Consider the following 18,522-nt stretch of genomic DNA (forward strand, 5'->3'; position numbering starts at 1 on the left):
ACATGTAATTTCAATGCAGTAAGAACATGTTCAAAGTGCTTATTCATACTCTTTTTTTTTTTTAATTTTTTTATTTAATTTTAGTAAACAGCAAGTTGAATTTGTAGTAGAAAAATGTTAAGGATTAAGAATTTAAGGAAAGCATTCCATTCACTTTTACTCATAAATGTTTAACATTTACGTTTACTGTCCATCATTTAACATTTACTCTCCAACTTGAGCCAAATAAGGACGATTGTAACGCAGCAAGAGAGTGTGTTCAAAGTGCTCATCTGTCATGCTGCTACGCTGTGGAGTGAAAATTAGCCCTCCTGTCTAAACAGTCGTTCTACAGGAGCACTTGAAGGCAGGTAGTGTTTTATTTCAAGAAGAGGGATTTGATGATTGGATAGAGCTTCAATGAATCCAAAGCCTTGCATGGATCTTGCAGATAGTTTCTTCTTCTGCTTTGGTGCTGCTTGTCACCTGTGTATTCTCAAATGAGAAGAAGTTGTCATCCATGTCTCCTGACATTTGTTGATTTTCAACAGTGGTCAGTTCAGCAGAAGGCACGATGTCCATTAGAGCAGACTCTTGGACCATTATCCTCATATTTTCCCTCTTTTCCGCAGGAAGGAACTATCCCTTACACTATAAGCGTACAATACTGTACTGCATTGGAAAATGCAAACAGGGAGAAAAGCGTGAATTTCTTAACTTCTAGTTTAAGAGATTAGTTTTGTAAACAGGTTTTAATTTTCTAAGGTAACCTGCAATGAATGTGGCTCTCTCGCAGTTCCTCATCGACCTAAAACACCTACACTTCACGATAACCTCCGTTTCTCACACTCGACACTGAACATTGCATGACAAAAATGAACATATGATTATACATATCACATATAACATCATCATTCAATATGGTATGCTACCTCCTTTGACTACTCTTATCTGTTTTAAATTTTTATTTAATTTTAGTAAACAGCAAGTTGAATTTGTAGTAGAAAAATGTTAAGGATTAAGAATTTAAGGAAAGCATTCCATTCACTTTTACTCATAAATGTTTAACATTTACGTTTACTGTCCATCATTTAACATTTACTCTCCAACTTGAGCCAAATAAGGACGATTGTAACGCAGCAAGAGAGTGTGTTCAAAGTGCTCATCTGTCATGCTGCTACGCTGTGGAGTGAAAATTAGCCCTCCCTGTCTAAACAGTCGTTCTACAGGAGCACTTGAAGGCAGGGTAGTGTTTTATTTCAAGAAGAGGGATTTGATGATTGGATAGAGCTTCAATGAATCCAAAGCCTTGCATGGATCTTGCAGATAGTTTCTTCTTCTGCTTTGGTGCTGCTTGTCACCTGTGTATTCTCAAATGAGAAGAAGTTGTCATCCATGTCTCCTGACATTTGTTGATTTTCAACAGTGGTCAGTTCAGCAGAAGGCACGATGTCCATTAGAGCAGACTCTTGGACCATTATCCTCATATTTTCCCTCTTTTCCGCAGGAAGGAACTATCCCTTACACTATAAGCGTACAATACTGTACTGCATTGGAAAATGCAAACAGGGAGAAAAGCGTAGAATTTCTTAACTTCTAGTTTAAGAGATTAGTTTTGTAAACAGGTTTTTAATTTTCTAAGGTAACCTGCAATGAATGTGGCTCTCTCGCAGTTCCTCATCGACCTAAAACACCTACACTTCACGATAACCTCCGTTTCTCACACTCGACACTGAACATTGCATGACAAAAATGAACATATGATTATACATATCACATATAACATCATCATTCAATATGGTATGCTACCTCCTTTGACTACTCTTATCTGTTTTAAACTACTCTTGAGCCTACAATTTACACAATTTCCTAAATTTCCTTTACACAATCTGACTTTGCTGCAGTTGGAACAAACTGCGGGTTTCGTGTGGCCAGAGGAGAACTGACCCCCGACTGAGCCTGGTTTCTCCCAAGGTTTTTTTCTCCATTCTGTCACAGAGGGAGTTTTGGTTCCTTGCCGCTGTCGCCTCTGGCTTGCTCAGTTGGGGACACTTAATTTCCAGCGATATCGTCGATTTGATTGCACAGATACTATTTAAACTGAACTGAGCTGGACGATGACATCTCTGAATTCAATAATGAAATGCCTTTAACTGAAAATTGAGTGCTTAATCTGTCTTTTACATTAGTGACACTATTTTCCTATTTTGATATTGGAAATTTGCTTTGACACAATCTTAAAAGCGCTATATAAATAAAGGTGACTTGAATTGACAATTTGATAAAGGCAAGTATAAAAATAACATTTACGGTATCACATTAGCTAAACTATGCTAATTTATGGTTCGTCACTTACCTTACCTAAATTTTTCAAGGAGGTTGTGAAAGCTAGCGCGCCTGACTCCATTTCGCCGGAAGTATCTATCCACAACAATCGCTGAACCGGATTTACGTTCGAACGTCCGTGAAAAAGGCCTATTGTCATGTGTATTTAGTTCCTGCCTGTTTAGTTAGATTTTGTCTGGTCTATTCGTTACGCCACGGTGTTCCTGTGTGTCCCAGCCTTGTCTTGCCCTGTCTGTTTTGGATTTATTAAAGCCTGTATTTTGAGTTATCCTCGTCTCCTCATTCCTCCCTGCTGTGTGCACCGTGACACTGTTTTTTTTTTTTAAACCATAGATCTAATCCTGAGATAGAAAAAAATAAATAAATAACCTGCCTAATCTTAGGGGTAATGTTGTCAGGGGCAATAATCATGACCTCAGTTTTATTAGTATTACGTTGCAAAAAATTGTCTGCCATCCATTTTTTTAATGGAGACTAAACAATTTTGCAAAAGGGACAGTTTGTCTAGTCTATCAGGTCTGCATAAAACATACAGTTGGATGTCATCGGCATAATGATGATAAGATATTATTTTAAAACTACTACTAATCTTGACAAGAGGAATCATATACAGACTAAACAGCAGAGGGCCAAGCACAAAACCTTGTGGAACACCACAGGACAAAGGAGCAGAGTCTGACATATAAGATCTAGAGGACACAGAAAAACTCCATTTGGAAAGATAGGAAGAAAACCAGTCCAAAGCTGACCCAGAAAAGCCCACTAGAGAATACAGCCAATTAATCAGAGTACAGTGACCAACAGTGTCAAACGCTGCACTGAGATCTAGCAAGACCAGCACAGACCATTCACCTGCATCAGCAGCCATCAAAATGTCATTGGAGACCCTAAAGGAGGGCAGTTTTGGTTAAATGGATTTTACAAAAGCCAGACTGAACTTTATCAATATTGTGAGCCTCCAAAACTGTATTTAACTATTGCCACAACCTTTTCTAAGATAAACAGCTTTTATAAACTCCAGTGATGGTCATTAATAATAAATTAATCCTTAGAGATTGGTTTGCAAATATATGATATATCATGTTATGACTTTACTTGTTGAGGCACATGACTCATCATTTAGTGATTATAATTTACACATATAATGCAGTAATTAATCATGTATTAATGCATATTACTACATCTGTATTGTGTGGAAGATGAAACACATGGCTTCAGCTCATTGTGGTAAAAAAATAAATATATATATATATATATATATATATATAAATAATTAACACTTGACTATTAGTTCATAAAATAAGTTACATATTTAATTAATAGGAATACAAATATAAACTAATATATTAATCAGACAGACTCTTCTTTAGTGATGTTGCAATCATTAATGGATAGCTTAAGTCATCATGAGTAATACGTTAACTCCGCATTATCTGTTCATTAGTTAAACATGAATCAATGCATATTAGAGCACCTGTCTTGTAAAGTGTTACCATATAATTTATTAGGCATTTAAAACCTGAATTGACACAATGAAAACATGGAAAGCCCCAAAAGCAAACATTATACAACTTCATGGCTTTCAGAACTAAAATTATTCCTGATCCAATTAACATAAAATAAAGAATGGACAATAACAAGGAGTTGTTAATAAAAGGAATCGTGACTCAAATCAATCATTATTTGAAGCAAGAAAAAACAAAAAACAAAAAAACAAGTACAAGTGAATCCAAATGAGATATCTTTTTCTTTACTGACTTTTAAGACCCAAAGCATCTCAAGAGAAGAAGAGGAGAAGAAGTGGAAGAGAAACTAGATACTGTAATGAAAAACAATGAAGAAAACTTTAAAAATAAATATCAGATTAACATCTCTCTTAAAAGTGTTATGGCCTCTTCCCCTGCTCCCTGAACTATACTTTGAAAGATTTTCTGGTACTCTTTCAGTTCAGCGTCTAAAGGACTTTCTGCACTTAAACACACACCGCCCTGTTTTTCAGGACTGATGCACAAACTCTTCCCACATCAGTCACAATGGCTTCTCTCCAGAGTGGATGTGTTCATCTGTGGTCTTTTCTGTTTTGCAGAGTCAATGAAAATCTTTCCACAGTGATCATACATGAACGGAGATTGAATATGCGTTCACTGCTGTCCTATCGGTAAGCCCCTCCCCTCGAACGCAGACTAGCCAATGGCAGTCGAGTATCAGTTGCACGGGGAGCGGGACTCAGACATCTTTAGGTTTCAGCGCCATAGAGAAACATTGCAAGATCCGAAGCTCGCATCGGTTTTATGGGGTTTATGCTTTAAAAATGGAAAAACGATGTGCCTGGGGTACTTATAACACTGATTCTAGGTATGCTGACAGGATGGGCAATATCATTTATTTTATTACATTTCCTGAATCCAAACAAAACAGAGCAAAATGTCCCTAAGTATTCAACCAGACAAAAACATTCATTTTCTGGTTGTCATACACTCATTAAGTTATAATGTTCAGCTGCTCAAGCAGAACATTAATGTTATCTTGTGCTTTAGCAAGTTATCTCTGGCTAGTTAAAAACTAGCTAACGTTAAAGTTAGTGAGTCCATGCTAACGTACAAACCTAAACAGCGGACTGTTCTCGCGTCTTGTACAATGTAGGTCAAAAACACATAAAGGAAGGTCTACATTTCAGTGCCTCTCCATATTAAACTGGTTAAATGTACATTAATTTAATTGTACCCTGCGATACATGAACAGTGTTGATCCTGCATGCTGTCATCCGCGATCGTGATGACCGACCGTAATATGAGACTTCTGCTTCTTGCATTGTGATCTGTAAACCCTGCTTCGAGTTACCCACCGTATTTATTTTTAAATATTTTATAAATCCCTCCATGGAATATTTAATTCCCATTTGGTCCAAAATTGTGCAAAAACATCGTGGGACATGGTTTTCACACTGCAGCAGTCATTGTAAGACAGTGAGCAACTCCGTTTGTTTGTCCAAGGGAGCAACAGTAACTAAGGGGGGTGGGGCTTACCGATAGGTCAATCTGATAGGTCAATTGATTTAACCACAAAGTGGTTTCTCCACTGCATGAATCTTCGTGTGTAGCTTTTGGTGACTTTTAAAAGCAAAACTGTTTCTGCGCTAATCACACGTGTGTGGCTTCTCTCTGCTGTGGATCCTCTCATGTGCTTTCAGATGTCCTAACAGACTGAATCAGTGTGAACACTTGTAAGGTTTTTCTCCAGTGTGAATCCTCTGGTGCCGTTTTAACTGATTTGCTGTAATAAAAGTCTTCCCACACTCAAAGCACATGTAAGCTTTTACACCAATATGAATTTTCTGATGTACTTTTAAACTTTGTGGTAGTGAAAAACTCTTTCCACACTCAGAACATGAATGCGGCTTCTCCTTCGTATGAACGGTCAGGTGTTTCTTCAGGTTTGATGCCCAGAAAAATGTTTTTCCACATTGATCGCATGTGAACGGCTTCTCTCCGGTGTGGATTCTCATGTGATGTTTAAGATTTTTTTTAATTGAGAATCTCTTTTCACAATGTTCACACATGAACGGCTTCTCTCCGGTGTGGATCCTCATGTGAAGATCAAGACTTGCTTTGATTCTGAATCTCTTCCCACATTGATCACATGCATACGGCTTCTCTCCGGTGTGGATTCTCATGTGAAGTTGAAGTCTAGTTTTAATTGAGAATCTCTTTTCACACTGATCACACGCGAACGGCTTCTCTCCGGTGTGGATCATCATGTGAATCTTAAGGTATGCTGAATCCGAGAAACTCTTCCCACATTTATCACATGCATAAGGCTTCTCTCCAGTGTGGATCCTCATGTGTTTCTTAAGGTCTGTATTTTCTTTGAAGCTATTCCCGCACTGATCACATGTGAACGGTTTCTCTCCGGTGTGGATTTTCATGTGTCTTTTATGTTTTGAAGAGTCCACAAAACTCTTTCCACACTGATCACACTTGAACGACTTCAGTCCTGTATGAACTGTCATGTGATGCTCAAGATTTTGTTTGTTTGAGAATGTCTTTTCACACTGATCACACATGAATGGCTTCTCTCCGGTGTGGATCATCATGTGACTCTTAAGGTGTGATGAATTTGTGAAACTCTTCTCACATTTATCGCATGCGTATGGTTTCTCTCCAGTGTGGATCCTCATGTGCTGCCTAAGATGTATTTTTTGTGTGAAACTCTTCCCACATTTTTCGCAGGTGAAAGGCTTTTCTCCAGTGTGTACTCTCATGTGAAGCTTAAGACTTGTTTTGCGTGAGAAACTCTTCCCACACTGATCACATGTGAACGGCTTCTCTCCAGTGTGAATTCTCATGTGTACTTTAAGGTGTAATGTTTCTCTGAAACTCTTCCCACATTGAACACACATGTGTGGCTTCTCTCCGGTGTGAATTCTCATGTGTACCCTAAGGTTTGCTGATTGTGTGAAACTCTTCCCACACTTTTCGCAGGTGAATGGCTTCTCTCCAGTGTGAACTCTCATGTGAAGCACAAGATTGTCTTTCCTTGAGAAATTCTTTCCACACTGATTGCAGGTGAAAGATTTCTTGGCTCTTCTTTTCTTTAAAAGTGTCTTTTTAGTATTAGAGTCACTCAAAGGTTTTTCTCCAGGTTTGACATGATGTTTCTTTTCCACTTCACTCAGTTCTTCACTCTCCGCGTTCTCTTCCATCAGCTCTGAAATGAATGAATAAACAGTTTAATTTCATTTTCAGTACATCAAAATAATTAAAAGAGAGAAATACAAAGTGAAAGGACATAAAATATTACAATCATTTTGATGCATTTTATAAGTGAACAAGCTCATCTTCCCGTTATTATTATTATTTTTTTTAAACATTACAGGCACAAATCTCATGTTTCTGTAGTGAGAAAGATTACATTTATTTGATCAATGACACAGTTGTCTAATGTAATATTCAATAATTTTAAATTATTATTCAGCATTGCCATGATTTTGGTACGTTTAATTTATTTTACTAAAAACTGCATACTTATTAGTGGGCAGTCACACTAAATATTTCATACCATTGATTTCCATTCAAACGCATATTACTGCGCGAGACTGGAACGTCTGACCTGCAAATTTGTATCAAGTTAAGATACACAACCTAGAAAAGTTACCTCTCATATAGGGGCGTGCGATTTTTATCATACAATAATATCGTAATTGTTGTTTGTTGTAAAATGACATTATCAAGTATGTCACTTTGCCAAACAAATCTTGAGAGTCCATTCATAAAGACTCTTGCTCAGTTTGTAAATTAATCAGCTGTTTTGAATGAATCTTTTGACTTAATGATCCACCCATTTATTAATTTATAAAGAGAGTCAATCACTCAATGAGTCGAATGAACAATTCAATGCATCACTCATTAAGACAGAGACTTTATGCCACCTACTGTAGTACATAATCAGCCAGTGTTCAAAACTATCACCTTACTTTAACCCGATTCACAATGGTTAGTTTATAATAATGTTTTCTAATTTGAGTGGTACAGGTAGGTTTTCACGGGAAATTCGAGCATGCTGCTGCATCATTACGTCACGTCTGTAAACATAAATTTTGAGTCCCGGCTAGTAGGCTATTGCATGTGAGGATCGTTTAGCCTTTTATTACAGCAGCTAGAATAATTACATTTATCATTCTGATGGCGGATTGTAATCCAGAAAGGATTATGTGTTTATGAAACACGTGACTGAAATGAAATTGTTCCAGTTTTAAATGTGCATCTGATTACAGATAGCCTGGGATTACACAGAATTCGTATTTTAAAGAGAACCAGTTCAAAGGAAGAATAATTTGCTTTTTGGGTTAAAAGAATTTCTTAATATGAAATTCCAATGGTATGACAATTAGAGATTAGACTGTACAGAAATTGAAATCTACACGCTAATACACACTATACTCATAGTCACGCAATGCTGATGATGTTAACATTAACAATTTGAGAACAAAGTATAACAATAATAATTTGCACGGTTTGATGTGATATGAGCTAATCGATCGTTAGATTAAATCACCATTGGTAGCGCGATTTATAGCTTTTTTTTTCGTCAGCTGGTCAGAACAAACGTTGCAGACTTTTTATTTTCTTGTTCTGATGAGAATATCCGCTGAAAAGTCTTATTTGGGTCATGTATTCCAAGACGTAGGCTAGAATCTGTGATTCCTAAGTACAGTATTCACACCGGTGCAGTGACTGACAGCCACACATTCACGTCAAAACATTAGATTCATCTGCGCTGGAGCCGTGCCGGAGCACATCCCACGCAATTAAAAGAATTCTGCAAGTAATTGCAATTGTAGGTTTCAAACAGAGATGGCGACAAAGAGGCAAAACTTACTGACTCCAGCTTTAAATTATGCCTAATTTACAACCCTGTTAGCCATTATGGGAGAGTTCACTTACTTGATGCAGTTTTTTTTTTTGTTCAATTTTGTTGTTCACTGTTTATTATTGACACACACACACACACAATGCGGTAACAGGGTTGCAAAAATAGTGAATCATATATAATTAAATGTAAAATAAAAGAGCTAAAATAATATTTGGTTTGACGTGATGTTTCTCAAACCTCCCTTTACTGAACATTTGTTTAAAACCAAAAAGTTTTACTATAGTTTAATTATGGAATCTAACAGCTCTTAAGATTATCTAAATGTGATGAAGTGCTCGAGTCTCTCTTACATAAATGTTCTTCAGCATTATTAATGAAAGAATAAACACCAACCTGTTTCATCTTCAGTGTGTTTGATTCTGCAGGGTTCTGGATCTCTCATCTTCTCTCTGTCCTCTTTAATAAACCCAGTCTCTGCAGATTTCAGCTCTTCCTGATGATTTGATGCTCGTCTTCACTTGTAAACCGATGGGAATATTTCAGCATTTATTGCTGAATTACTGTGTGGGTGGAGCTTCACTGATGATGTGATTACTGTGGGTGGAGCTTCACTGATGATGATGTAAATGCAGTGGGAGGAGCTGATCTGCCAAAATCAAAAATATATCATTTTTTAATATATTTGTTATTGGGTCCAGATGTCAAATTTTAGTGTCTGCATCAAATGACATTCATAAAAATAGATTTTATATACATAGAAAATCAATTAAATGCAAGTGTCAAATGTATATGTTTCAAATGACTTTTGTGAAAATAAAATGTCAAAATATAGGTGAAATAATGTTCCATCATCATTCACCATAACAGATGTGTTTATGTAAAAATGAAACAACATAGTTATTCTGACCTGTACTTGCAAAAGAAAAGGTGACTTTATACATTTTAAACGATTAAAAACGTATTGCTAACAATAATCAGTATTTTGGGGCTACACTATACATGATCCTTAAATATAGTATTTGAATATGTCATCAAATGATTTTTGCTCCAAATATGTCTGATATTAATTTATTGCTATATAAACCCTTTTTTGTCTCTGACACATTTACTAATTGACACATTTAAGCATCCATGTCTATCTATTGTATTTTATTTCTAAATTCTAACATTATTCTGTTTCTTCATTTAAATAACAGCAGAAACAGAAATATATATATATAAAGTATAAAGTCAGAAAAAAAGCATGTTTGTAAAAAATAACCCTCAGTCTGTTGACACCAATGAAATGAGCTTTAAGTGTCAATTCACAGGATATCTGAAGACATGAGCATAATAAATGAGGTGAAAACAGGAACTATTGAGATTAAATAAAGAGTCTTTTCAGCAGCTGTTAATATTGATGAGCCTCAGACTATCAACACTCATTCAACAAGACATTCAGGATCATCAGCAGATCATCTCACTTTATTCTGAGTGTTTGCTGATAGAAACTGATTATGAGTCAGGATATATGAAAAGCCTATAAAACTGTTGTATTGAAAGACAAAACTGTTATTTCTCAAAATATGACATGGATAAATAAAATAAAATCAACAATAACACAACAATGCATCAACAACAAATCAAACACTAATGACACTCATCTACATCAGCCACTACACTACAGCAGTCCATCTAAATATAGTCTGATTGTATAATAACTACATTCATTCCAATAACGAACTTTAAATCAAAGAAGATAAAGATCAAAAACCTTTTAAAATAAAGCAGCACAATATTGTTTCCACTGTCAAACTTTACTCATATTCAAAACATAGTTTTAAAATGTCTCACGTGGCTCATTATAGGCTCAATGTAAATTATTACATTACTGTCTGTTCCAGTATATTTTAACAATGTAAAGTAACAAATTTGATGTCACAAGAGCAGGGGTGGTCCTGGGGGGGATGGGGTTCAGGTGGGGCAGTGCCCCCCTGTCAACAAGCTTGGCACCCCCTTTGGCCCCTCTAAATTTGGAAACAATTTTGGGTGAAATGCGCAGTTTGTAAACTATATATATATATATATATAAAAACATCAGCTGCTAAATTCAAATATGCGTTCGCTGGCTGGCGCAGAGCCAGAGACACACATGTGTTTAAAGCACTGCGTATTATAACAGAATCGTATGTGATTGGTTGTGATTGGTCGTATGAATTCAAGGACCAATCAGAGGCGTTTAGATGAGTCATGTGTGCTCGCTGACTGAATTCTCTGACTAATTCTCTCATCAGACAGAAACAACAAAGTGAAGATGTACGAAGAGATAAGATATTATAAGATATTAATTTCACAGTGTAAACAGCTTTAGAGATTATTATGGCAGTTTTTGAGAGTGCTTGAACTCGCTGGACTGAAGTGAAAATGTTCATTCTTTGCTCTCTTTTTGTTCAATGAAAGTGTTACGGGCTAATTAGTAACTTACAATGTTTTTATTAAATTCACATTAAATACAAAGTCAGTTTAAGTATTAAAAGTATTTTATTGTATGACACCCATATCTGGTACTTAAGTAAAAAGACGGGCTTTTATGCGTAGTTAATAGATTACATTATTAGGCATCGCCCATAGATCAACTAACAATCTATAATGGTGCAAAATGCATTTACTTACACATATTTGAGAATCGAGATATTTCATGATATATTTTGGGGATATATTGAATAAAAAATTAAAACAATTTAATAAAACCCCTGCTGAAAAAAAACTAAACAAAAACCAATAGACACGATTACAAAATTAGTAATGGTTTTACTGGTTATAATGGGACTTGTATTGGTTTTACTGGAAACTGTTGGTCTCTGCTGGTAATTGGTCGCCTTCTATTGGTGGCTTGTTAAAACCAATAAATCCTAATGGAATATGTCCCAAAACACACTACAAAAAAAACATTTTTTAATGGTTAAAAGTTGATGGTTTGTAATGGTATTTGTAGTGGAAACCATTCAAATTTTCTGTTATTTATTTATTTATTTATTTTTCAGTAGGGACATAAGCCTATATCAGTTATACAGTGGTATTGTGGCTGCTGTGTGTCACATGACAAGCATGACAGCCATACAGAAATGGCACCTTAAAATGTGTTTGATAGTGTAAATAAGCAAAATACTGTGAACTGCTGAACTCTCCTCAGAAGACTCTGCTGTTGGTTTTATTGGCGGGGTTTATCGCTGAGTGTTTTAATAAAGATCTGGCGCTACCTAGACGCTTCGCGGATTTTCATTCGCCTGAGATTTTAAATGTTTTATTATTTTTTCTTTTCTTTTACCTTTCTTTATTGTAGCTACATTATATTTGCACAAACGTAGCACCAAATCTCAGGCAGATTATGCTTGCTTGTTAAAATTGAAATAGCCTATATAGAACTTCTAAACACTTTATTATCCATGTAATGAGTAGCCTAATGAACGTGGGAAATTTCAAATCTATTCATAAATGTGAATATAGACAAATATTAATGAAGTCTGACACAAGAAAACGTTAAATATTGCTGGTGTGCTTTATTTTTTAAAAGTTTTATGATCATTGTCAGTTTCTGTACATGAAAAACTGTAAAATGTTAATGATTTTACTTTACTGCAATTACTGTAGTTAGTACAAAATCAAACTATATTAAGATTCATATTGCCATGTTAGGCTATGGTGTTGTAGTATAGTTATTTACAGCATTTTTGTATTATTGATGTTTTATCCATGTCACATTGTGGGAAATAACAGTAGGGTACAACGGGGCTAAAGGCCCACCTTAAGAAAAAATGTGCTATTCACGGCACCTAGTATAATTGCAGAAAAAATATATACGTTTTGTTGAACATTAATGGAACAATAGATTTTGTGTGAAAATAAATCATTAAAGTTGTTTATTTTGTTTAAAAATCTTATAAATGTATGAGGTGTAAAGAGGGGCCCTTTACCCCCCATATGGGGCACACAGTATTGATACAAATATTTCAGCTAAAATTATGTTTTTTAAAAATAATGTCCAAGTTAATACTTGTTTAAAACAATAACTTCAGCAAAGTTTGTACTATTTTCTTCTTATTTGAAAAATAAAAGAATTTCAATAAATTCAATAAATATACTGTCATTAAAATGTTAATATAAAAAATATATTTTAAAATACAGAAACAAAATCATTTTAATAAGTAAAGATTCTGAAAGTATTGAGATCCAATAATAATTGAATATATATTTACAGTAGTATCAACAAATGAGATTTTATTATATGATGTGATTAATATAATGTTTTTAAATATGATGGTTTCATTCTAAACATGGTGATTATCTCTAATATGGACACCAACATAATATATGATATTTACCATCTGAATCTAACCATGTCATGTCAACAAATGGAAAAGTCAGCCATCTATTAATTATCATGTTAATTACTGTGCGCCTTTAGCCCCAACAGTAGGGACGCTTTTTACCCCAAATACAATACTTTTACATATTCTTTCGTTATTTAAAAACTGTTGCGTTAATTATCTTAAACAAAACTGAAAATCATAAAGAAGACCTTTGTCTCAAATTATATATATGCATTAATTTGAGCGATACTCATTTGCTACTTAAATCTACAACATTTAATAAAAAAATAAATAATAAAAAATATTAGATCAAGTAAGCACAGAATCATCTTTACGCTGCTGATCAGATAAATACACGTGCATCTTGAAAAGCGGATGTTTTGGAAAGTGCACCTGAGAAGAGAAGATGCCAACCCCCCAGAAGACCTCAGGTGATGCTAACCCTGGAACAACATATAAAACTACCAAATTTTGTTTAATCGCAAAGTTTAAATCGCAACATGTAATCATTGCAGTTAATTTTTGTTAATTTTAAATTAATTTTATTTTTGAAGGGAATGTGCTCCCAATCTACCTAAATGCGTTTATGTTCGCACAAATCATTTGTGATTCAGCTTCACCGACAGAAGTGAGAATAAGGTTTTTTTTTTTACGATTCTTTGCAAATCGCCTTTCCTAATAATGTGCTAGTTAGCAAGTTCTGCGGCTAAAGTTTACAGTCTCATGAGAGTTGCTTGTAGCCCCACTGAAGCGAGAGGCGGGGTGAACACAGCTCATTAGCATTTAAAGGAACATGCACCGAAACGGCTCGCTGTGAACAGAGCTGTTTTTGACAGGGTAAAAATCAAGAATCATATCAACTTGTAGAAAATGGGCATCCAATGACGCCTTTAACATGCGAGTCTAATGCCAAGTTCACACTGCAAATCGGTGCTCGTTCACGCGAGTGACAATCGCGACAATGTGAATTATCAAAGACGCGATCTGAGGGAATCACAGATGAAAACTGTTTCTGACTAACAGTGAAATGTACCGAACAAGCAAATAATGCTCCACTGAGACATTCACATGATTTAATATAACCACAGCTCTATAGTGACTTTACTTAAAATGTGGCTTCTACTGATGTAAAAACAAATTCAGTCTTACACACTCTGAGTTCAACAGTTTCATGATTACAAAAAGCAAAAATAAAGTCTAATTAAAGTAATAATTAAATCTCTTCGGTGTCAGTTCAGTTACATTTCCATAAGAACTTTAAAACATGGATTTAAGACATTTTAATGACAGTTAAGGTCTTATTTTTCCATAAAGGATCTGTGGATGTACCACAAACAGTCATCAAAGATGAATGAAGAATAAACACCAACCTCCTTGTTCCTCGTGTTTTATTCTCCAGGTTTCTGGTTCACTCGTGTTCTCCTCACTCTCCTCTTTAACAAACACCATCTTCACAGCAGCAGATCTCAGTTCAGATGATACTCCTCCAGATATTCCTGCTTGCTTCAAAACTTAGTCACTATATCACAGGTATTTATTGACCTGATCCAAAAACTGTATTTCTCTATTTACAGAAAAAAACATTTCTAACCGTTTGTATTGATCCAGCATCACGACAAAACAACAGAGAGCGCGGTGAAACTGAACTTCTTCTTCCTCTGAGGTTTAATGGTGTTTGGCAAACAAACGCATGTGTTTTAGCGCCACCCGCTGGACTGGAGACTGAAGCGGAGAGAGGAGGGAAAATAATAATTGTGAACTGAGAAAAAAAAAAAAAAACGAAAATCTTATGCTGCTGGTTTTGCTTGTAACTTTATTTATGTTCATTATGTTCACATGTATATATATATACTGTATATATATATGTATATTAACCTCTTAACATTGAAGATAAACCTCTCATGCCATTAACTCTAAGAATGAAGATACATTTTTCTCATTTTATTTGTGTTACGTTTTTCCCCTACATTTTTGCTATGCCATAATTCATAGAAAAAAGAAAGAAAAAACACTTCACAGAATGTCACCAAGCGTAATTAATGATAAACACTGTAAAACTGTGATGTCTTTTATACATGAATATGTTCAGTAGGTACTGTGTAATCACAGAAAGATAAAATAAGAAGTACAATTTGGCCCAAGTTGGCTGAAATTACTCAAAATGCTACCTCGCCCCCTTTAATTTTCAATAATGCCAAAAATGGACAACTCTACAATAGATTGATTACAGCTCAAAATCAGCTCAAAATATGACACAGCGCATCTTTACTCATCAGTGTCACCCCTATCCCTCTCATCAGTGCTTCATCCCATGTGTCTCTTTCCTCTGATTTGTGGGAAACATTTGCACAATATTGGCACACATTAAGGTGACCAGATGAGCCACTTCTCGGGGACATGCACTTTGATGTCATGCAACGATCATTCTGTGCAGCACAAACAACGAACACCTGGTTATTTTAGGCAATATAGAAATCCTGTGCAGAACGTGTCCCCAGGAAGTGGCACATCTGGGTCACCTTTCTATGGCAGATGATTCTCTCACAGATTTGATTTGACAGATCACTTTGAATTACTATTGTGTATGAAATGTGCTGTATAAATAAACTTGCCTTACCATATTTAAATTTCAGAATTTGCACTGTCATTTGTAATACATTTGTTGAGGATCTCGTTCGTCTGATGTTCTTCATGTTTATCTGATGTTTGCTACTGTTATGAATATGATACTTTTTTTTTTTAATACGCAGGGGAAATTCCCAACATTAAACAAATAACCTTTTACCTGCAGCACGTTTGTGTTGTAAGAATGTACAGGAATACTTCAGATATAAAAATGCTGACTCATTAGGTGTTTTCTCATTAAAATGTTACTCTTGATTAAATTGAATGTATGGGAGCACTAGGGAATAGCAATATGGCGCTGCAGTGGCTTCACTTCTATGGCGTCATGAGCAACCCAGTTCTCTATTATAGATCAGTGGTGTAAACTTAATGGATTACTACGGTCATGTGGACTTGACACACGCATGCAAGCAGCAGCCACAAAAAGCAGAACAGTTAACATTACAGCATTAGACACTACAGTCTTTCGTAATTTAGCCCCAGAGCTCATTTAATACTGGGTTCAGATATTCATTCCTACTTACAAGAGAAGCAAAGAAGAATCAGTTACAAAAATACATGACAGTATATCTTCCATCTGTGTTTTCTAAATACATCTTGGTGGAAGAATAACTTTTTAAAACAACATTTTAAAAACAACAATGAAGGACAAATTAAAATTAAATCTCAGTCTCTCTTAAAAGAGTTGAATAAGAACAGTTTGTAAAAAGCATCTACTTTCTTTCGTGAAAGAGTAAGTAAACTACAAGTGATACATATGCATTATAATACAATTGAACATAATATGAACCTCATAAGCAAACCCAATGATATAATTTATATCATGAAGCAGAATGATACACAAGAATAAGATGTTTTGACATTGTTCTTTGGGGAGGAACTCCATCTTTGAGTTGATCTGAATCTCACAGTTTAATCTTCTGGTTTTGAAGAAAAAACTATCCTGCTCTCTGTTTGATCTATCTGCAAAAGACAGAGTGAAGCCGACTTCTTTTTTTTTTTTAATTACTGTCAATATATTTTGGGAATTCAGTACATAAATCAGTGTTTATTGACAGAAATTGATTAGCACAATACGAAGGACCTGAATGTGGTTTTATATCATATATTATAATGCTATATTCCTATTTTGTGTTGGTGATTGGTTGATGCATTAGGTATAATTAACTAATTGTATCATATTTTCTGAAAGAACATACATTTTGACCCATCTGTGAGGCAAAATGTCCCCATGGTACAAAATGTATTTTTGTTAAAAATCGAATAAAATGAAAACACTATTCTGGACACATTTAACTTTTGTTTTGTAGCATAGATGTAATGGTTTTTATACTGTACAAACTGTATTTTCAATCCCCTTACACTTACATTTGGTCCCCATAACTTAGTGAATACTATGGATCACACACACAGACACACACACACACACACACACACACACACACACACACACACACACAATTCTTCTCTGATTATCTCTCCAGTGTGACAACAGGCAAGTTTTTGGCCATGTTAACACAAGCATAAAACCTCATTAGATCCATTCTAAGCTTATCAGTTTTTTTTATGGCATTAGATCACATTCCCACTGAATACTGCACTGCACTGCTTTTGTCCTTACATCATTCCAAACTCTGGACTCTGGCTGCTGCTAAACATAACATAAACATGTTAACATCTTTGTTTCCAGGTGGAACGTTGGAAACGCGACACACACGTCTCCAGGAAATCCTGTATAATTCAGCCAATCCAATGACGACTTCAAAACTTCTGAAGTGTTTCCACTTTTGTGTGCCATATGCATCAGACGATAGTCTGAGGCTGAGACTATCCCGAGTTGGGATAATTTTCAAAACCAAAGGTGATACCTTTTTAAAAGCTCATTATCGTCACATTTTTCTAAAATGTCCTACGTTCTGAGGCAGATTTCTGGCAACAGCCACTTTATGATAATTGTGACTTGGTCTTAGTGACTTAGGAGTCCTCTTCACTGCTCCTAACGTTTCACAGATTTACGAGCTAGTTTTAGCGCTAAAACGCTTTGTGAAATACTCTTAGAGCAAAAATTTAGGAGTCCTAAATTTAGCGCTGACATTATTTTTAAGATTTTCTCCTAAATCGGCAAGTTATGAGCTACTTTTAGCCTTAAGATGTTTTGTGAATACAGGCCCTGGTCAGTTAAGTAGCAGAGGGGGTTGTTAATCAGTTTCAGCTGCTTTGATCAGGCATGTGATAAACTAGAAACAAAAACGAAGGAAAATCTGACCACGCCCCTGGCACATCAAAATATATATCTTATATTGTAATAATACATACTATTGTCCTGTAAAAAAATAAATAAAAAGCAGCATTTAATAATCATGATAACAATATATTATAATAAAGTACTATAATATATTATAGTAAAGTATATAGAATTGTTATTAATATTAAAGTACCTGCCAAATGTTTGGAAACATTACAATTATTAATGATTTTGAAATAAATATCTTCTGCTCATCAAGGCTGAATTTATTTGATCAAATCAGCAATATTGATATTATATATATATATATATATATATATATAAAAAAATAATAAAAAAGTTTTCAATTCTAGTATATTATAAAATGTAATGTTATTCCTGTGATGCAAAGCAGAATTTCCTTCATTACTCCAGTTTTCAGAGTCACATGATCTTTTAGAAATCATTACAATTTATTTGACTCAAGAAACATTTCTGACAATTATCAATGTTGAAAATGTTTTGCAGCTTCATATTTTGCGTGGAAACGGTTATAAACTTTATTTTTTAGTTTTTTTAAATACATATTAAGTTTAATGAACAGCATTTATTTGCATTTATCAGATA

The 18,522-nt window shown here is 34.9% G+C and overlaps 1 protein-coding gene across 1 annotated transcript; it reads right to left on the reverse strand.

Moving 5' to 3' along the window:
- Positions 1-3,656: 3,656 nt before the first annotated feature.
- LOC131537322 (gastrula zinc finger protein XlCGF57.1-like) lies at positions 3,657-14,693 on the reverse strand. Its single transcript, XM_058770661.1, has 3 exons — positions 14,417-14,693; positions 9,091-9,343; positions 3,657-7,032 (listed from the first exon to the last, which is right to left on the reverse strand). Exons 2-3 carry the CDS (start codon positions 9,137-9,139, stop codon positions 5,534-5,536), a joined length of 1,548 nt encoding a protein of 515 aa, XP_058626644.1. The 5' UTR covers positions 9,140-9,343; positions 14,417-14,693; the 3' UTR covers positions 3,657-5,533.
- Positions 14,694-18,522: the final 3,829 nt, after the last annotated feature.

Source organism: Onychostoma macrolepis, chromosome 03 (genome assembly GCF_012432095.1).
Source record: "Onychostoma macrolepis isolate SWU-2019 chromosome 03, ASM1243209v1, whole genome shotgun sequence".
Taxonomy (NCBI): domain Eukaryota; kingdom Metazoa; phylum Chordata; class Actinopteri; order Cypriniformes; family Cyprinidae; genus Onychostoma; species Onychostoma macrolepis.

Bases quoted from the DNA above. Each gene is read 5' to 3' on its own strand.
- LOC131537322 (XM_058770661.1), bottom strand. From the start codon at position 9,139: ATGAGAGATCCAGAACCCTGCAGAATCAAACACACTGAAGATGAAACA. The intron at 7,033-9,090 runs GTTGGTGTTTAT...CATTCATTTCAG, and splicing joins ACACACTGAAGATGAAACAG to AGCTGATGGAAGAGAACGCG.